Source organism: Aedes aegypti, chromosome 1 (genome assembly GCF_002204515.2).
Source record: "Aedes aegypti strain LVP_AGWG chromosome 1, AaegL5.0 Primary Assembly, whole genome shotgun sequence".
Lineage (NCBI taxonomy): Eukaryota > Metazoa > Arthropoda > Insecta > Diptera > Culicidae > Aedes > Aedes aegypti.
In genome coordinates this window covers 310,487,748-310,508,355 of record NC_035107.1, presented here as the reverse complement: position 1 = coordinate 310,508,355, position 20,608 = coordinate 310,487,748, and the positions used below count along the sequence as shown (strand labels likewise).

At 34.8% G+C, this 20,608-nt stretch overlaps 1 protein-coding gene across 3 annotated transcripts in view; it reads right to left on the bottom strand.

The window, feature by feature from the left end:
- Window positions 1–991: 991 nt before the first annotated feature.
- LOC5572675 (homeotic protein Sex combs reduced) overlaps window positions 992–20,608 on the bottom strand; it is a 155,522-nt gene continuing 135,905 nt past the window's right edge. For all 3 annotated transcript variants that reach the window (XM_021838513.1, XM_021838512.1, XM_021838514.1), the window contains one exon: window positions 992–2,941. In XM_021838513.1, the coding sequence (XP_021694205.1) occupies window positions 2,637–2,941 (305 nt within the window). In that variant the 3' untranslated portion in view covers window positions 992–2,636. The remainder of the gene's footprint in view (window positions 2,942–20,608) is intronic.

The following is a 20,608-nucleotide window of genomic DNA, read 5'->3' as shown; positions in this document are numbered from 1 at the left end:
TCGCTAAAAAGCAACGCGAAAAACATTTGTATGGCGAAAAGCATCTAACGAATTATTTCTCAAAGTTGGGAACTATTTTCAAAAAAAATATTTGGTACCGGTTGTGCGTGATGATGATGGCTATCACGCCTACCAAATATTTTTTGGATTAAAACTTTCACTTTCGATAAATTTGAAGTTAGATGCCATACAAAATGAAACGAGAATACTTCTGCTGATCAACTGTGGGCAAGAGCAAAGCAGGTAATCCAGTGATGTCCCTTTCGAGATTATGGCTCTGCCATGGTTCGTTACCGTGTGAGCCTTTAGTTTAAGTTTGTTTTATAACGTTTTGTAAAAAGATGAAGAGGTTTTGTGCCTCTTTGAGAAGGATTTTAAATCAAAATCACTCAATGGGGATTTTCCCTCTTTCAACACTTTCAATTCAAATAAATAATAATAATAATTTGCTATGTTTCTTTAAACAAAATTAATTATATTTCTTATTATTTTATCTCCAGTCATATATCTCATGCCAGAGAAATGTAAATTATATATGATAATGTAATGATTTTAAAATAATTGGAAGAAAAACTTTTCATCTCTCATCTAACTTCATTAATGATCAATGTTATAAAGTGTTACGATATTCATACGTGAATGCCATATCACTCATGTGATGCTGCTTGTGCTAATTATCGTGACCGATTCTTACGCTTGTGGTGGCTAAATTGTCAGTTGATAGTGTGTTGTCTTGATAATTCTCATATGCATGCTAAACCAATTATCACGTTCACAATTTTGTACTGTGACATGGAACAAGGTGTTTGCAGTTAGTGGTTCGAGATTTGATGTTTTTGACCTCATTCGATTGAAATGCATTGATGTTGAAGAGGAGATTTCGATTTAAATAAATTTTGCAGCTGGAAGTTGTTTCAATTCGCTTTATTTCTGTTGAATTTATGATCCTTTAAAACTAATCAATTCGAGGTGTTTTGCAACTTGTTGTTGAAAAAAAATTAGAAAAAATAAAGAATTACAGATGATTTTCCAATAATGTATACCAATTGCTTGGCATGTCACGAACTGAAATGAGATTTCTCATTCGCAAACTGCAATTATGTCTTAAGTAAATGACCTATTTTAACCTAAAACGATTTGACTGTCACTTAAGGATTATACTACAGTTACTTCAGCTCTCATCGTGACTTTAGTATTTTCTTTTTTACAGTTTCATTACAAAATGTGTTGTCAGCGACCTTCCATATGTTGAATTGATGAACTATATTCAGTTGGCCATTTTAGTTGGTAAAATAGTATCATCTCGGAATGCATAAAATTTCATGATTTCATCTTCTGGCTATTGATTCTTATCGCGATAGAGTAAAACAAATATATCGATAATCCTAATTATGGTTTCAATTACACTCTTGTTACATTTCGAAGTATCATTCACCCTGAATTTTTCTACTGTCTCCGAAGAAACCAGTAGCTTCGCCATTTTTCGTTGATATAGAAATGTTTTGTTTTAACATAATCCCTGTGTAATCCGAATTTGTCAATGCGTGTTGATCTTCTGAACTTAAAAAAGCGAAAGTAAAGCCTAATCAGAGCCATTTGGAAACAGAATTTAAATGAAATAACACAAACATAAACATGGTCTTATAGAATTTCGTTCGCAACCTCGTGCTAAGATCAATGATATAGTATCTCAATATTGCATCTTCGTTGGTGGATTATTTAACTACTTAAAATTATTTCACAATAGCTCTACAGCAGTTCAATAAATTAAAGGTCTTAACGCACTATATTTACAGCTCATTCAATGTATTTTAATTGCGTAACTCAAAACTGAGCAGGTTAAAATCGGTGTATAATATCTCAGACCAATATCATCTTGTTCATGTAATACATAACTAAAAAGATCAGTTTACGATTTTTGCTAGTGTGAAACATCTAACGAAAATGTTATACTATTAAGGAAGAAAACAACAAAAATGATACCTTATAATCGATACAAGTACGATTGATCATAACTTTTCCATAATTTTGCCATAACTGAATTCATAGGTGCGAGTCTTAGCTATGCCTGGTTTTGCTTTAGAGCAAAACTTGCATGCAAGTTGACGCAAACAAGTGGAAAATTATGGAAAAGTAAACGTAACTCCATCAATAGCCTAATACATGCTAGTACCTATAAAGGATCCCCACGTAACGCGAGGTTTGCTTTTCGAATACTGATTAGAGAAGATTGAATTGATGCTTTCTTCGAATTTATCCTATATTTACACAGTGTGATAGGAGATAGGTCCTGAAAGTACAATAAATTATGAATTGGACACAAAGATAAAATCGAAGAAAGAATTTTTCCTTTGATGAATATCTCAACAGCAGCTTGTAACAGTTTCTACCAGGGATATCATCTTGTTCTATACAATTCTACTACACTGTGAGTTTTGTCCGATCCTCGGTGGTCAAGCATCTTCGACTGAAGGCTAGGCCGGGGAAAGTCAAAACTCTTGGTTATACTTAGTCGAATCAGATGGTGTAGTGTTACCTCCGAACAAAACACTATCTTGATTATTCTGATATCCCTGATATTGTTCCTGATAAAGCTGGTTGAGTCTCTAACCAGTACCCGAAAAGTGCCACGCGTCCTATGCACTAAGATGCGCAAATTGGGATGGATGGATATCGAACTGGTATGGATGCCCATAGGGAGACATGTGGTACGGAACGATGTTCATCGATGCCATCTTGTGTTCCTTCTTCCATTTCATCCGACGGTTCTGGAACCATATTTTGATCTGTCGTTCGGTCAGGCAGAGAGCGTGAGCTATTTCGATCCTTCTTCGTCGTGTCAAATATCGGTTGAAATGGAATTCCTTCTCCAACTCAAGAGTTTGATAACGCGTGTACGATGTTCGCTGTCGTTTAGTTTCTCCATTGGCGTTTACTGTACCTGCAATTATGAAAATTAGTGTTAAAAGCAAGCTCATGAGAAAGGATGGAATCAATTACATAATTAACATTTCATGGAAAACCACTAACATAGCATCAGAAAAAAAAAACCTGAATAATTGGATTTTATTTTACAACAAGCTGTTTGGATAGCATTTCACGATGAGTTATGTTTAACAGAAAGAAATACCAGTCACAGTTAGTATTGCTTTGTAAAGCAAGGCTCGACGAATAATAAGCATTGAAATAATTTTGCACGTGGATCGGGTCATTTTGCGGACTTCGTAAATATTTTGCATAATTTTGAATTGAAGTCTGTCACTGGTTTATTCATAGAGGCTAACAGTCGAACTTTTGCAATTTTCAAATGTGCATATAAGAATTACCGCATTGTTTTCGTGTAGATATTGAAACATTTTTCGACTCATTTAGCTAAGATTTTGTTATTGGCCCAACTCAAATTCATACTCAAATGACGTTCATCCAGAAACAAAATAAATTTGTTGGCCTTCTTTGTTTAATTATAAAATTTGCACATATTTTCGTACTCAAACTAAACAAAACTTCTTAAATGTTCAATGTTAAATAAATGTCGGCGCTTTTCAACAAAAAGCTTTAAAATTTGTCAGGAATACTAAAGTAGTATTTAATTGTCCATTTTTTTAAATTGTAATGTAAATGACACATGAAATCATCTCAAGAGCAGAATGTGTAATCGATATGACCTACATATTATATCATTCACGTTTACACGTGCCCACATAATATATGAGCATCGGCCAACTCAATGGATACGATAAGGGCATATTTTCGCCATAGAATAGATTTCACGTGAAAAGATTCCTCTAGCCAAACGTGCGGTGTCCAATCGAATAAAAATGATAAATTATATTTATTCAATTTTCAGCCACAACTGCTCTCTTGCTGTCTAGCCTTTGATAGTGACCAACAGCAATACTTTTACGATTCTTCGCTTTTGGTTTCTTCGTCCGTCTTTTACTTTACTCCGGCATGTATGTGCCATTAGAGTGGTTCAAAAAATCGTTTTTGCTCCACACCGCTTATTCGATTCTAAATCAAATTCTGAGCGTCCTCCCAAAATTTGAGCTCATTCGGATGAAAACTGAGACTGCACAAGTCCTTTGAAGTTTATATGGGAATTACTATGGGAAAAGCAAGCAGTTCATTCAATCGGTCATAATATTTGCCCATGTGCTCTTGGGGATTAGAACTACGTTGATACTGTGAGATACAATAGTCAGCTACAACTTTGCTGAAGACCGTTTTCAAATCGGACGCCTCAGTAATTAGTTATTGATTTATATCCAGTCACAAATTCTTCAGCAGTGCTCATTTAACTTCTGAACAGGCAACATTGCTGCACCTGGCGCGAAAGATAGCACACACAAATCATGGCTACTATGTTTTACTGCATATATCCAGTGATGCCCGCAGAACAGCCCAATAATTATAGACAAAGTTTTACAACTCATTCAAAAATCAAAAACTAATTACTGGGGCGTCCGATTTAAAAACGGTCTTCGGCAAAGTTGTAGCTGACTATTGTATCTCACAGTATCAACGTAGTTCTAATCCCCAAGAGCACATGGGCAAATATTATGACCGATTGAATGAACTGCTTGCTTTTCCCATAGTAATTCCCATATAAACTTCAAAGGACTTGTGCAGTCTCAGTTTTCATCCGAATAAGCTCAAATTTTGGGAGGACGCTCAGAATTTGATCTAGGATCGAATGAGCGGTGTGGAGCAAAAACGATTTTTTGAACCACTCTAATGTGCCATATTCCCACAGGATAGACAAAGCTTGCACTATACTTCACGTTAGTATTTCGAAATGAATCTTTGCTTTGCTGAAATATCTTGAAAATGTAGAAAACATATATAGTGTAATCAAACGTTAAAGGTACTACAACAGGAAGCATAGAGCACAGAGGAGCTATAACATCGATTCGATTAATAAGCATTATTTTGCATAGGTAATCCAGCGACAGCTTGTCCGATTCCCGAAAATCAAGATAGGTTTTTATCAATTACTTGGGCATCGCGTACTATTGTGCTAGCTATAAAAACTCAAAATTCTCAAATTAATAGCTGAAAGAACACTAAACAGAAACAGCAGACCGGGTTTCTGTAGAGCCAGAAATAGTTATACTAAAGCCATCAGTACACGCTTTGCCAAATGAGCAAAGGGTTCATGGACAAATTATGGGGGAGGGGGTCAAGCCAAGCGTGACAAGCCTTACAAAATTTTTAGAGGAATGAGTTATGTTTCTTACTATCTATACCATAAAAATAGTGTTCTGTGAAATTTTCAGCTCTCTAGGTGGTGATTTAAAGGTTGCCTAAAGACGATGTAGGTTTATATGGAAATTACTATGGAGAAATTTTGAAAAATGTTCCAAACACGTTAGTACTGGAAAAAGCTAATCATTTTACTGAACACTCTTTTTATGGTAACGATGGTAAAAAAAGTTATGTGAGATTGGATTTTCAAGCATTTTTTAATTTCGAATTGCCCTAATGTACATATTTGGGTATATTTGCACAATAGGAAGGCTACAAAATATTATTTAAGTCATGTTTTGTTTTGGAATAAATGGATCAGACACAGGTGTTTTGATATGGAAAACTGCTAAAAAGAGCTAACCCTCACCCAACACAGTGAAGCGATCAAGCTTAACATAGAAAACTAATAAGCACTTAAACAATTAATAACTCTTTGGCGTTACAACCCAACTAAAACATAGCGTGCTTCTCAGCTTGGTGTTCTTATTAACACTTCTTCAGTTAATAGCTGAGAGCATGTTTTGCCCATTGACAATTTTTGCATGCATTTTTGTGGATAATAAGTAGCACACAATATGGAAATCGACGGAAAATTGTGGAAGGCATTTGAAAATTATCAGCGTAAGCCAATAGCTGAAGCAGATCTGATCATTAATAAAAATAAGGAATTCAGCGCAAACACAAGGTATATCTTGAATGGAACATACTGCATAATCGTAATAACTTATACATATTTTTATACGCTGTTCGAAAGCTTACTCGAAAAGCTAAATTGGTTCAAGGAATGAAATACGTTATTAATTTTGAGCAAATATGAAGAATACACTGAAAAAACATATTCGATTTTTCATCGAAAATTAACACATCGCATATGTATTTGTCTCATATCGTCCCAGGCTAAAATTTATTTCCAAGGATACTTTAGGATGCAAACTAAAGGATCTTGAAGAATTTAGCTGCACTGTTTTCATATATGCTTCTTTTTTTATTTTAATTATTTTTGAGAATTTTCCTATAATAACAGCTAAAGAATACGACAGAGGATAATTGAATATCTCAAAATGATTCATATCATCATTACCATGTAAGTTCTAATATTTATAATGTTTTTTTGCAACGTTAATTGTATAAGTGGTTTATTTATATGCATCATAGTTAGAAAATGCATTATTTCACTACTGATCCTAATAAAAATTCTGCCTCGAACACTTGTTTTTTGAAAACAAAACATCAAATTTGAATCAAAAAAACTCATAAATAGGACATGACATAGCAAACATATTTTTGGCTGCCAGTTTATATGAAAACTACCCATAGTGTTGGAGTAGGAGTCGTATAGGATAGTGAAAGTAGTAGAAAAGCAAATCCGCTGCAAAAGACAGAGTGCACGAAGATAATAAGATTACAGAAGCGCAAGACAACGTGAACCAGAACGATATGTGGAGGTTTTATAGAATGATCCATGACGAGCGACAAAACAACGAATGGGGGATAATGGGCATAATGAACACACGGGGCAAAATGGACACTCCCTCAATCTCTGAGAATATACATACTCAATCAAAACTTCATGAACTGCAAATCTATATTATATTTGAACAATTTGACTGTATAAAAGTTCGTTTTCCACTTCAAATGTGCTTTGAGGTTTTTACTTGAAGTTTCTCGCAGTTTCAAATAATTGGCATATAGGGAAATGTGATTATTTTTTTAATTATTGAAGTTTTTATGTAAAATATAAGATAATGCTCTATTGTCATCATTTCAACATAATTCGAATAAGTGAACCGAAGGGTAGCCGGTTCCGCCAGGGCCAGTTTGAGGATATTTCCGTTTCATGTCTAAAACATACCATGCGACGTCTCAATCTTCATGAATTCGGGAGAACATGTCAATAAAAAAAACCGGAACAAACAGATGTGACCACTCCAGGATCTCCAGGCACAGGTTCCACGAGGGCCTCTTCTGAGACATTTCCGTTTTATGTCCAAAACATACCGTGCGACATCTCAATCTTCTTCAATTCGGGAGAACATGTCAATAAAAGAAGAAAAACCTCGGTACAAACAGATGTGGCCACTCCAGATCTCCTTGCACAGGTTCTACGAGGGCCTCTTTGGGGACATTTCTGTTTAATGTCCAAAACATACCGTGCGACGTCTCAATCTTCTTGAATTCAAAAGACGAGGGAACTTGTCAATAAGCGAAGATTTGGCCACTCTAGAGCAATACAATTTGAATTGGGGCGAATTAACCGGCTTTTTAGCTCAAAAATAAAAAAAAAGAAAAAATGCATGAAGAATTTGTAAGTAAAACTTTTGCTGATAATGAGCATGAGCTCAAGCATAGATGACCGCTTCGTAGTTGCACTCCGTGATTGACCGGAGCAGTCGAAGATGCACAGAGATTTAATGAATGGGACTTTGCGGGTAATAGATGAAATCTCGAATGAATTTCAACTTAGATAATTGTTGGCTAGATTATTGTTTGATTTCTGATGAAATCCTTAACATATTCTAAGCAAAATTTGTATTCTGTTGCACGTGGAATCCCTTCATTCATGAATAAGCGGTACGATTGACGGATCAGACGTTTAGTCGAATTTACTCTTCTTCAAACGGGCAATAGGTTGTTCTCTTTTTATACTGTTAAAACAATTATTGGCTGTAAATATGCCGAAGGTCAGTAAGCCAAAGGGATTTCATAAATCATAAGACTGTTTTATGGTGTATTCATGAGAAGTTCCAAAGCGAATTCCTTTTGAGTTTTTATCAACAAATTTATTGAGAACCCTGAGTAATTAATAGAAAATTTACTCCGAAGTTTACAATAGATTCTTGGTAACATTCTAGCCAAAACCTTGTTGGATTTCTGATGATGTTCGAAACAAAGTTTTGGTGGATTCCTTGTAAGTCCTTGTCTTCTCAGCTTTCTGCTGAGTTTTTACTACTTGCACAGTGCATTCCTGGCAATTCATGAAGACCTGCATAACAGATTTTCCAAAAATCGTGGAAAACATCTGTTCAGAAAAATCCTGCCTAAGACTGCATCAGTGAAGAGAAGCCACATCAGTTTGTATTGATTTTATCCTAGATTTATTTGAATACTTTTCAGATTTTCATTTTGCTTTACCCGTGGCACATTATGTTTTGTTCAAATAACGGAAAATTTTCAAAAAAGGTTTTCGGCGAAAACTATTCTTTGTGCTCTGGAGCAGCCAGATCTGTTGGTAGCAGGTTCATTCTTCATTTATTTACATTTTTTTTTTCTTCAAGTAACAGTATTGTCATAAAATAAGCCTTTCTGGAACCTGTACGTGATGCTCTGGAGTGGAAACACAGGGTCTATTCCTCATTATTTGACATGTTCTGTCGAATTCATGAAGATTGAAACGTTGCACAATAGGTTTTTGACATGAAACTGAAAGTCCCCTAAGAGGCCTTGGCGGAACCAGTACCAGGTGCTTAGGAGTGACCTAATTAGTTTGTTATGGATATAAAACAGAAATATCTCCAAGTAGGCCCTGGTGAAACCTGTGCTTGGAGCTATGGAGTGGCCACATCACATGTTAATAAGTTGATTCTTCTTTTATTGACATGTTTTTTTTACAATTCACAAAGATTGAGACAAAAGCAGAAATATCCCCAAAGAAGCCCTTATGGAACCTATGCCAGATGCTCTGGAGTGGCCAAATCTTTTATTACAGTGTTATTTTTCATTTATTGACAAGTTATTTAAAATTCATTAAGTTTGAGATGTCGTACGGTATGTTTTTGGATATAAAATAGAAATGTTAAAGGTAAAAGGTAAAGGTTAATCAACATGAATGAATACAGTAATCCTACTAATATCAAACTTGCAAACTAACCGAGGATAAATTAATAATATTGCCATTTTAATGTGTCCATTATGCCTAGAAGTGCCCTTTATGTGGAATGACAGAGAATGGGATTCGCTGACGGATAAAACGGCAGTGGCTGCCATATGGAAACAATACTTCCAGCTAGGTTTAACCGTGCAAATGGGAACATAGCGAGAAAAAGAATGAGCATAGACGGTTGAGCTGTGGTTCCAACGATTTTTTTCTTACATTTTACAAATAGTATTTTGAATCGAAATACTGATTTCAATATTTTTAATAATCAGGTTAACGGATCGTTGATCCTTACGTAACTGTTTCTGGAAAATCAATTGCTCCACAAACTTTAAAACAAATTCGAAATCGCAAAGTGATCTAACGTGAGTTGGCATCAAAATAATAAAATTTACCGTAAGTGATCGCTTGTTTCCTTGTTCATAACTCTATTTTTCATGAGTAGTTGGTGGTGCCTCCACAATGCCGACTCTAGCAGCATTCATTATGAATTATTTTGTAGTAGGGATTAATTGCCAACGAAGACTTCCATTTGGTTTAATTTTAAGGTTTAATTTTAACTTAATCGATTGGTCACTAGCTGGTGGTGACCAATCGATTAGGTTTTCAGCTCAAACGGGTGTTTGGTTCTCCATATCCGTGCTCTTGAAAATTTGAATTTTGGCTTTGATTAATCTTCACCTTAAATGAGTTTGTAAAATACACTGCATTATATCTTCTGAAACTGAAATTTTGCAATAATATTAAGGTTTCCATAGTTTTGAATATAAAAATGGGAGTTGATTTTAGTGTATCGCACTAAAGATAACTTTACAGTAGAGCTTGATTTTTTAAAGGATATACTGTTCCAGTTGAAAGTAAATAATATGTACAGTAATCAATTCGGTGTTTTATTTACTTTAAAGTCGATCGTAGTCGACACCAGTTCAAAACTTTAAATCTTTTCAAACTGAACATCAGCATCACGCTGAACAACAGCATCAGCTTTTGTCGTAATGTGAATTGTATGTAGATACATCAATACCTTATGCAAACAAACGCTCAACCGTTATCGAAAACCAATTCTGTCTTCACCAACACGACGAGGGTGCCTTTGAAGCAGCTCAATGATTAATGAACAATGCTCGACTACTTTATTGGAATTTCTTGTATCAACCCTGCGAAAATTTCCATTTATTTAAAAGCAATTTGATTGCATTGGCTTAATTGAGTTTCACACCTTTTCTCTGCCACAGTCTTGCTCATTCGTTGTGGTCATCATAAATATAGTTGTGGGATGTAGAATTGTGTCAGTTTCTCAATTCAACTGGATGTGACAACTGACACCGGCATCGGCTCGAAGTGAGGGAAAATTCAGGTGTTACGTGGGAAGACAGAACCGGCATCATCGTTCACCGTTTTGCTAATCCCCCCAAAAACGATTTTTTCTGCCAGCCATAAGCAGCACTTCACGAACGATACTTTCTTTCGTTCTTGAATGAATGAAGGTCAGCATGGGAAGCACCAAACAACTCATATATGCTAAAAGTGAGATCCGTACTAAGGAAACTGACGTAAATCTGTAGACAGAACAAGTTAACTTGATCCAACTCTGCTGGGGATGCGTAAAAGCTTATTCGATTGTACATGTGAAGCTGTCATAATAACCATTGTCTCAGTTGATTGATGAATGTCTGATATAGTACGTTTTTATGCCACTTTATTTTATCCCGTCTCCGTTTTCGTTTGTTTTGGTTCCATTAACTATGCATGGAGCTGTGGTCCGGTTTGCCTTTGTATAGTGATCTTAGTTTAAAAGTTTTATTGATTTTCTGAGTGGCCAAAAGTGTTTGATGACCTAGTGTATATGGGTTGCTCAAACTCTCTTTAAAACACTTAACTTTTAAAGTATAAGGTATACCTGGACGGTAAATATAGGAAGGCCGGCTTCAATAACAGGTTCCTCTCTTATTGTGAGGAATGTTGTAGAAGCGTGAATACTTGAAAGAGTAAAGTTTTTTTTTATATATTTGTTCATATATTGAAATGGAATATGTAATAGGGAATCATCACTTAACCCTGTAATACCCAACCCCGCCTTTAGACGGGGTACACTTTGAAATTTTGTGTATTTTTCGTAGCTCAGAAATCAAAATGATTTTATTTTTGGCTTAAACCTTGACTCTGAACACGCATGTAAGAAAAGTTTTTCATGACTTTTGAAACTTTTTTTGTATTTTCAAAAATTATTTGAAAAATAGTATTTTTATATAACCTACCCGGGGTTCATTTAACGAGTAATATAAAAAATCGTACCTTTTATATTTTTTTACGATCAACCTATCACAAAAGAAGAGCTTGTTGGTATTAAAATAATTTTAAACCTGTTTTTCCGTTAACTACACGGAAAATAAAAAAAAAATTTCAGAAAAAAACATAAAAATTTTATAAAAACTTGAATTTTTATTATTGCTAAAAATCAGTAACTAGAAGGGGCTTCAAGAAAAAATGAAAAAGGATAAGGATGTTCAAAGATAAAGATTATACAAATCAAAAACCAAAATTCGTAGATTTGCGAATAAAAATAAATTATTGCCCAAAACGTGTTTAGAACGATTTTATATGACTGAAAATGATATTTAGATCTAAAATAAAAATTTGGGTATTAGAGGGTTAATGATGTTTTAATATTTATGATGCAACAGAAGGCTTTCAGAAAAACTGATTTTTTTAAAACATTATTCGGAATCCACCCCCACAATATAGTAGTGATGATTTTTACCGCATGAGTCATACATTTTCTTAATTGATTACGACGAGTGCTGTAAAAATCGAGTTTTTCAATGCGTTGCATTGCACTTTGCATTACGTAACAAGTCATTACTCAACTAACAACTATTCCGCAAATGAAAAGGCTACCGTCGTGCGGGGTGACATTGGTCCATAAGGGTGACTTTACAGCACGAGTCGTAAATTGGGATAGGATAATTACGACGAGTGCTGTAAAAATCGAGTTCTGCAACGAGTTACGTACAACATTTTTTTGCAATTTCGTAAAAGACCACTTGAGGGTATCAGAAATTATATCGGAATGCATTCCCCATAATTTTACAATTTCTGAAAAATTGTTGCGTAATGATTCATTACACAACTCAAACCAGTTGCGTAATGAGAAAACGTTGCGTAATTAATCATTACAGCACTGGTTTCAGTTGCGTTATGACTATTCCTGCACTGCATACTTCAGTGCAGGAAAGTAGGCCGTTTCATGACAGATTGGCGTGATGAAAAACAGCCTATTACGATGAGAAATTGCAAAAACAATGTACCAAGCTTCAAACTGCTTGTTTCAGTATTACATTTGCTCCAATTTTACTAGGGCCTTAATTATGGCCCATGTCAATTGAAAAATTTAACTTGTCAAATTGAAAATTGACTGAAATTTGCTACTCAAATAGCAAAACAAAATTATATTGAATTTTTTGAAACTTTTTTTGTGAAAAAAGAACAAATACATCTATTGTTTCGATTGGTTGGGTGATACAAAATTCTGTTCATTTAATGCCAAACATTAATAATCGTTAAAGACCTTTTCTTATCTATATGCTTAAAACTCCATCTATCTAAGCGAGTACTCGTATTACTTTTCACTCCTATAAGCTGTGCACAGCTCATTATACGTCTAATTTACTTAAATTATGATCAAAGCTGATATTAAGATATTCCACTATCAAAGAAAGTTTGCCAAATCTCTGCATCCATATACCAACGTGTACGAAAATTGTGTAATTTTCGCAGCGTCTGTGAAGCACGAAAATTAGAATTGACAATAACACGATCGTCAGAGAAAATACTAAGCTACAAGGCGATCAAGTTCAAGATATTCTCACAGCTAGCCGACATAATGTGGGTACTATGCCAACAGAAGAGCGTTGGACGGTTGGGAAACATGTTCTCTTCCAGAGATGTAAATTCACAGTCGCAGTCGTGGCACAGCTGCGGGCACTAATCGTCGTTTAGATACTCCCCGTTTGTTAGCATGTCGACTGTCACCGTTTTGTCACTTGTCATCGTGATCGTCGTCCGCGTAACATTTGATCGCAGAAGATCTTACAGAGCGCAAAAATATCTTCCCAAAGCCGATGTCAAAACAAAACTCATCGACAAGTTCAACACTAAACCCAAACAATCATGGCGCATTTTGCGACTGCTCTGATTTTCTTACTCTAAATATGGAGCAGCATGCTCGATGGATACAATTTTGTCGATGAATATATTATGAAATGAATTTTAATTTTTCCGAATTCAATTACGCTTAGTTAAGTACATTTATTGCTTCTTCAAACATGTCTATAAATTTTTGCATGCAACTTATTTTAAAAAATTCTAACTCCGATACCATTGATTTTAGAGAAAAATGTACTATGAAGAAGTTGTAGTGAACCGTTTGGACTATAAGAAAATATATTCACTGAAAAAATATTTTATTTATTTTCATGAAAAATTCAAAAATAAAACTTAAATTTTAAATTACACAAAAACCCCATTTTATTTTTTTTTTTATTGTTACCATAGAATCTTGATAGTAAACAGATGTTTGGAACAAAGTTTCATGATGGAGAATTTTTTAATAATTTTTTTTTTCTAAGAACAACTTTTGTCCGATTTTCAAATTTCTTATTTTTTGTCAAAATTAATACGTTCTAATGATACAATAAGATTCTGGAAATTATTCTGAACCATAAAGATGTCATGGATAATTTCTCTAGAAGTAGCCATTTTAGAATTATATCGAAGTTAATGCAAAAAATATTATATAAATATAAAAATAGTTCATTTTTATTTGTTATTCGCGATTCTCCATCAAGGAAAATAAGTCAGTGGAAAGAAATATGGACTTTTCAGAGTGGACCAAGTGCTTATAACCATAACAGCGAAAATGATCAGCGCGCTGAGGACTGCGAGGATATGAAAAATATTTCAAGAGATTTGTCAGATTTTTCGACATCGAAAACCGTTCTATCATAGGTTTAGATTATGATTTTAAATGATTATCACTCCACATTATATTGTTTGAAAGTAACACAAAGATGTGTAGAAATATTTAACCAACATTTTTACGAGTTAAACAATTAGGGAGCCTTAGACTTTAAACCCATTTTTCTCAAAATATGAAAAATGTCACTTGGTCCACTCTGACTTAACGCCGAACAGTTGTTCTTAGAAAAACATTTTTATTAAAAACTAGTGGTCCCGGCAAACTTAGTCATGCCATCAAGTAGGCTGTCGGAAAACGTCAAGAAATCCCCCTTACAAAATAAAACTTTAGTCTTCTCCCGTTTTCCCGATTATTCCAGAGACTTTTCTAAACATCTTCCTTTGGGGATTGCAACAATAAAAACCTTGCGTCGATCCGTTGACCCGTTCTCGAGCCATTTCGTGACGTACAAACACCACTCTATTTTTATTTACATAGATTTCTCCATCATGAAACTTTGTCCCAAACATCTGTTTACTATAAAGATTCTATGGTGAAAATTTAAAAATATTCAAAATTGGGTTTTTGTGTAATTTAAAATTTAAGTTTTATTTTTGAATTTTTCATGAAATTTATGGTTTTTTTAGTGTGTATTTTTTTTTTTTTGTAGGCGGTTCTCTACAACTTCTTCATAGAAGAATGTCGGAACTAGAATTTTTCAAATAAGTTGCATGCAAAAATTAATAGTCCATTTTCAAAAGTTATTCTCGAGTGAAAACATGTGCAAAATTTACTGCAAATCGAAGATGGTCGAGTTCTGTGACTGACCGATTTGACGAGGAATTTGTCTAGACTAGAGTTGGAATTAAATGGTATAGTACTAAATTATAATTTTTATTTACTTACAGGTATCATAAATATGCCTTAAGTAATGTCTCACATTCCATGCGACCTCAATCGAACACATTTTCATAATTGTATCTTAGTGAAATCACAATTAAACAAATACTTTTAAACCATCTTCTCTGTAAATTGTGGTTATATTTGCACCAATTAATTTTCTTTCAACAGCATACTGAATGGGTTGAAAAGGGTGAAATTGGAATTTGTAATAAACGTAGACGAAGATTTATTTTTATATATAGTGCATACATTATGTAATACTAAAATTTATTACACACCAGCAGTTTATCTCCTTCTTTTTTTGGCATTACGCCTTTACTGAGACAGAGTATACTTTTTTGTCGAAGTATTTTTTTGCATTTGAATATCGTGTGACAGGTACAATTTCATTTCATACCACGGGAATTCATAGAGATTATAATTATGAAATAAGCTTTGATCATCTGTAATCAAACCAGACAGCTTTAGCATGACTTTGCTATACCTGCATGTTGCTCTTACTGTCTCTATTCGCATAATTGTCCAATGTTCTATGGAATTTCCTATACGCATGACATAGTTATGCGAATACGGAAATAACTTAGAGAAAGCCTCCTATAGCGGTTTATAGTCTAACTAAATTTAACAAGGCTTCTGCCTGAACCAACACGCTATACCCCTTCATTTCAACATATTTATTATTATTTACTAATGGGTTTGTTGAGGTAGGTTATTTTATCGTTTTAACTGTGCCAACCTGCGGTGGTGCAAGCCAAACTAGGGGATGATCAAAGCCTTCATATTTTGGAAATAGTTCCTTGCCAGTTCCACCAATACTTTAATGGTGTTCCAGGTCATCCATTAAATACGTCATGTCTATACAGAAGATAGGATAACGCAGGTTGTTACATAGGATACCCCCATAATAGACCCCTGATCTTGGAATAGAAAAAAAAAAACAGTTTCATATCTTTCATGACATTACAGATGGATGCTCCCCGATCCCAATTTTACCTGTGTGTCAACTTGCAGTGTTATTGAAGCACATGAAAAACACACAGCAGGAAGCATGCGAACATCTACACCCAATTCTTAAATGCACTTGAAGCATGCAAAAAGTTGAATTGTGTGCATAGGCATACCAGGGGAGTATTGTTGGTTGCTGCATGGAAACATTCACCATTTGTTCTTGGTATTACATATAATTGAAATGGTAATTTATGTCAATAAATTCATCTCTTTCTTTGGGAAATTTTCAAAACCTATGATAACATTTTTTTGTGGAAGCTCACGGGCACGAGTTATGCCAAAAATTCACATTTCAATACTACACGATGTTTCAGTAGTAAGCCCAAATTAGAGGCCCCTTAAAAATTATTGTGGTAGTCTGGGAATGAACCTGCCAACGGTAGAAAATCCTTTAATAAAAAAAGTAAAACAAAAATATTGTGGTAGGCACATACGTTCAATCAACATTTGATAAAAGGGTTTCTCAATCAAACAGGCAAGTAAACAGAGCACCCTCCTTCAGTTACGCCAGTGGGATGTGAAGTGAAAAGGAATACATGTTCATGAGCAGACAATCATGAGCTTCAATATGGCGTGCTGATTTAAAATGCTGCGAGTATAAAGTTAACACAATATTTTATGACGTGTAAAAACGTTTACAAAACATATTTTATAAGCCTCTTCTCCGTTCTTCATTCAAGTTTTCTTTTCGATTTCAGCACTCCTTCTTCCACTGCATTGCATTTCTCCAGCCTGCTTCTTCACGTCGCAACTGGCAAGCCTTCTTCAGTCGGTTAAGATTTATTGCTATAGTAGAATGAAAAGATTGTTTATACCTCACCTCCAGTTGGTTGCGCAAACCTCAAAAGTAGTTCTTTTTGCTTTCAATGCATTTACATACACCAACGTTTATGGTTTCAGTATAGTTTTAATTTTACTATTGATTAGTTGAATTAACTGTCAAGATTTACATCGATAAATGAGATTCAAACATGAAGTTTGATAATATATATTCTATTGATTGAACTCATCAGAAGTCATATTTTAAGAAAAATTTCATATTTAGATATGTCATTAAAGATATGAATATTTCGTTAAATACACGAAAATAACTGATTAGTTTCCGTGTATGCAAAAGGCTTCTGATCTTTGTATCTTATAAAAAAACCGGCACCTTGTAGACATGATCATAACCTGTTTGGTGCTGATGAAGTTTTTTTTTCTCTCGCTTTTGCTTTTAATTCCATCCAAGTCATGTGGTTCTTCTGTCTAATAGCAGCCAGTCAGTCCGATTGAGGACTACCAAAGGCAATGGCGTGCAATTTTAAATTAATTTTAAATTTGCCATTTTCTTTTGGTTCGTAATATTCCCGTTTCATCGCCACCGCACCATCGCATGCTGCGGCAACTCTGCGCTGTAAAACCTACGTTAACCTAAACGTTTTCTGCGTGTTTCTTGTTGCATGATAATTTCTTGATTTTAGCAGTGGTCAGAAATCTTTGCATTTTGGGGAAAAGAAGCCAATGAAGAACAATTGCTTATTCATGGCAAATGGGGTGGGAGAAGTGTTGTTTTGTTTTACTGTTCGTGATTTACTTCGTGACCTGTGCTTTTCCTTAGCGCTAAAATCTGCTCATTTAACTAGGTGTTGTTTTCCCTTTATCAGATATCAGTGAACAATTTGAAATAAAAAAAGCATGAGACTGTCGTTATGCCCATTGGAATAGGGATATTGAAAAATTGTTTTTCGCGAAAAAACACGAGCTTGTCACTTCGAAACTTACATAGCGTCTTCTATACGTTGCAACGCGTTGCTTTGAGAATTTAAGTACGGGTGAATCAAATGAATTAAAATATTATTCATTGAATAATCTCAATAAAGGTATATGACCTGAATTGGCCTTTATTGGTCTTTTGACACAGCTACCATCATATTTCTTGCAAAAAGTTCACAACGGCAGATCTGTAAGTTATTTCTGATACAGTTCTTTTTTATATTAATCACAGTTTACACAAAAAAAGTTTCATTGAAATGCCGTCTTTTTTAATTTTCTAATATTTTGTACCAAACGTGTAATTAATTGGTTGAGGTACAACAACATAGTTAAACAGATAAAAGTTCAATTTCTTTCCTGTGTTTTGATGACTAGCGGCAAAAAAATCGAGCGTTGTGAATTAAATTCGTATCGCAGGTTACCCCACAAGGGCAGTCGAATTTTCTTTCATTTGTGAAATTATGAAAACATTTATCTAGTCCTTTTTAACATTATTAAATACTGTTACAGTATGTAACTGATGGTAACTACCTCTAATAACATATTCCTACCGTTTAAGTGGTACTAATAACGATTTTCAATCTTGTTTTTATACGATAAAACGTGTGATACGATTCCCACCTACAGCAAACCAACCAAAATTTAAAAAAATAATTCTCTCCAAAACCTTGTTTTCTACGTATGGTCAATAACCGGAATAAGTTAAAATAAGTTAACTCAATACTACACAAAACCTTCCTTAGTCGCCTTAAGGTCTTCCTTAGCCGAGTGGTTAGAGTCCGCGGCTACAAAGCAAAGCCATGCTGAAGGTGTCTGGGTTCGATTCCCGGCCGGTCCAGGATCTTTGCGTAATGGAAATCTTCTTCACTTCCCTGGGCATAGAGTATCATCGTACCTGCCACACGATATACGAATGCGAAAATGGCAACTTTGGCAAAGAAAGCTCTCAGTTAATAAGTATGGAAGTGCTTATAAGAACACTAAGCTAAGTAGCAGGCTCTGTCCCAGTGAGGACGTCAAGAAGAAGAAGAAGATGACGAATAAGAAGAAGAAGAAGAAGAAGAAGAAGAAGAACACAAAATGTTTATTCGGTCGCATGGCGATGTGTTGCAAGTTACCCCGTTTGACGGTAATACAAAATGTAAATAGTTTCCTTCAATTTCTCTAGCATTCCATTTTATTGCTTCTTTCCGTGATTTCATAGTTGTGTCATTTTGAAACAGACTTAATTTGCATAGTTTTTGACATACAATGTCCGTGTAATCTTTCAAATTTGACACAGGTTTTCTGAGATTCTGTTATGTCCAGCTCACTAAAAGGCGTTCCGGGTCGTGATTGTATTTTTTTGCTTACACTGAAATGAGTTTTATTGTAGAAAATACTGAATCCATGGTAAAATTAAGAACTGCACCAACGATTTTCAACCGACTACATTAATCTGTTAACTCTACTAAAACATAGTCAGCAGCACTACACAAGAAACTATATTCTGTTTATTTAACCAGTGGTGTAGTATTTATGACTAGAAACATTCTACATTTGACAAGTATTGCATTATACTTTTGACCACACTGTGTTGTACGGCTTTGTAGTCGAAGCTACTATGGACATAGACACATTTACTGCACTGCTCAGTGATTTTTATCAGATTATAGTAAACTTAACAGATTTTTGTGGTCGGTTGAAAATCGTTGGTGCAGTTCTTAATTCTACCATGGATTCGGTAGATTTGTTTGCGTGTAACATATCTGGAGCTCTTATTCGCCAACTTGGGCATCACCAGAGCGAATTCAAATCGACAGCTGTTCCTTTTATTAAAGAGTCCGGTGCCTATTCTTCTTTATCAATCGAATCTATTTGTGGATCTGATACAAAGTTGCGCCCCTTTTACACTCTACCATGGCCAGTAGATGAAAGAGCACGTGATGTTGAGTATCAGTCCAGAGAAAAGTCCATTGTTTCTTGCCGTTGGTCGATTGCCGTATTATCCGGGTTCACTAGAAGATGTTCGCTCAGAAGAGGGTCAGGTTGTCAGTCCGCTCGTATCGTTTTCTTACGGACTGACGAAGGATTTTTTGTTGGGGGGAGCTGGGAATCAAACCCATGACCATCCGTTTATGAGGCGAACGTGTAGCCAACTACACCACGTTGCCCCCCATAAATTGCCAAAAGATTTATTCTGAATGGCTATATAATTTTTCATATAATCGAAAAACGGTTTTCTGTTTTGGGGTAACTTTGATAGTGGAGTATAAATCGAACAAAATTGAATGAATTACGGAACAATTATTGGACGTTGCATACCTCTAGGCGTTTAGCGCTATATGGAAATTTCTGACTTAGATTACAAAAATGGTTTTCGCTAAGAGATTTGAGACCGAATTCATGTTCTACTGTAACTAGGCTGTCAAGGATAAGTGACGAACTTATCATGACTTCATAAAATAGTGGTCGTAGAACAGATAGTTTGTAAGCGTTTCAAAAATGCTAAAATTTTATTAATTTTTTATATTTGCATATAAATTCTCAAATGTACTTGATTCCAACGAAAATAGCTTTGACATGAAGTGTCATACTAATACTATTTATGTTTGCATTAGTTTTGCTTAACTCATTAACAGAAACTTTGTTAATTCGTTTAGTATGTCTCGCACTATCAAAGTTTCCCGCAATATCAAAGTTACCCCGTTTTACGGTGCACACTACTTTTCATCACAAAACAAATGTTACAATCCAAAATTTATAACGCATACACAAACAGATGTACTTTGAAAAGATTGAGGAAATATATGAAATATTATAACAATAAAATGGAAAAGGGCGCACCAATTTCTGTATGGTCTTTAAACTCTCACAGCAACTAC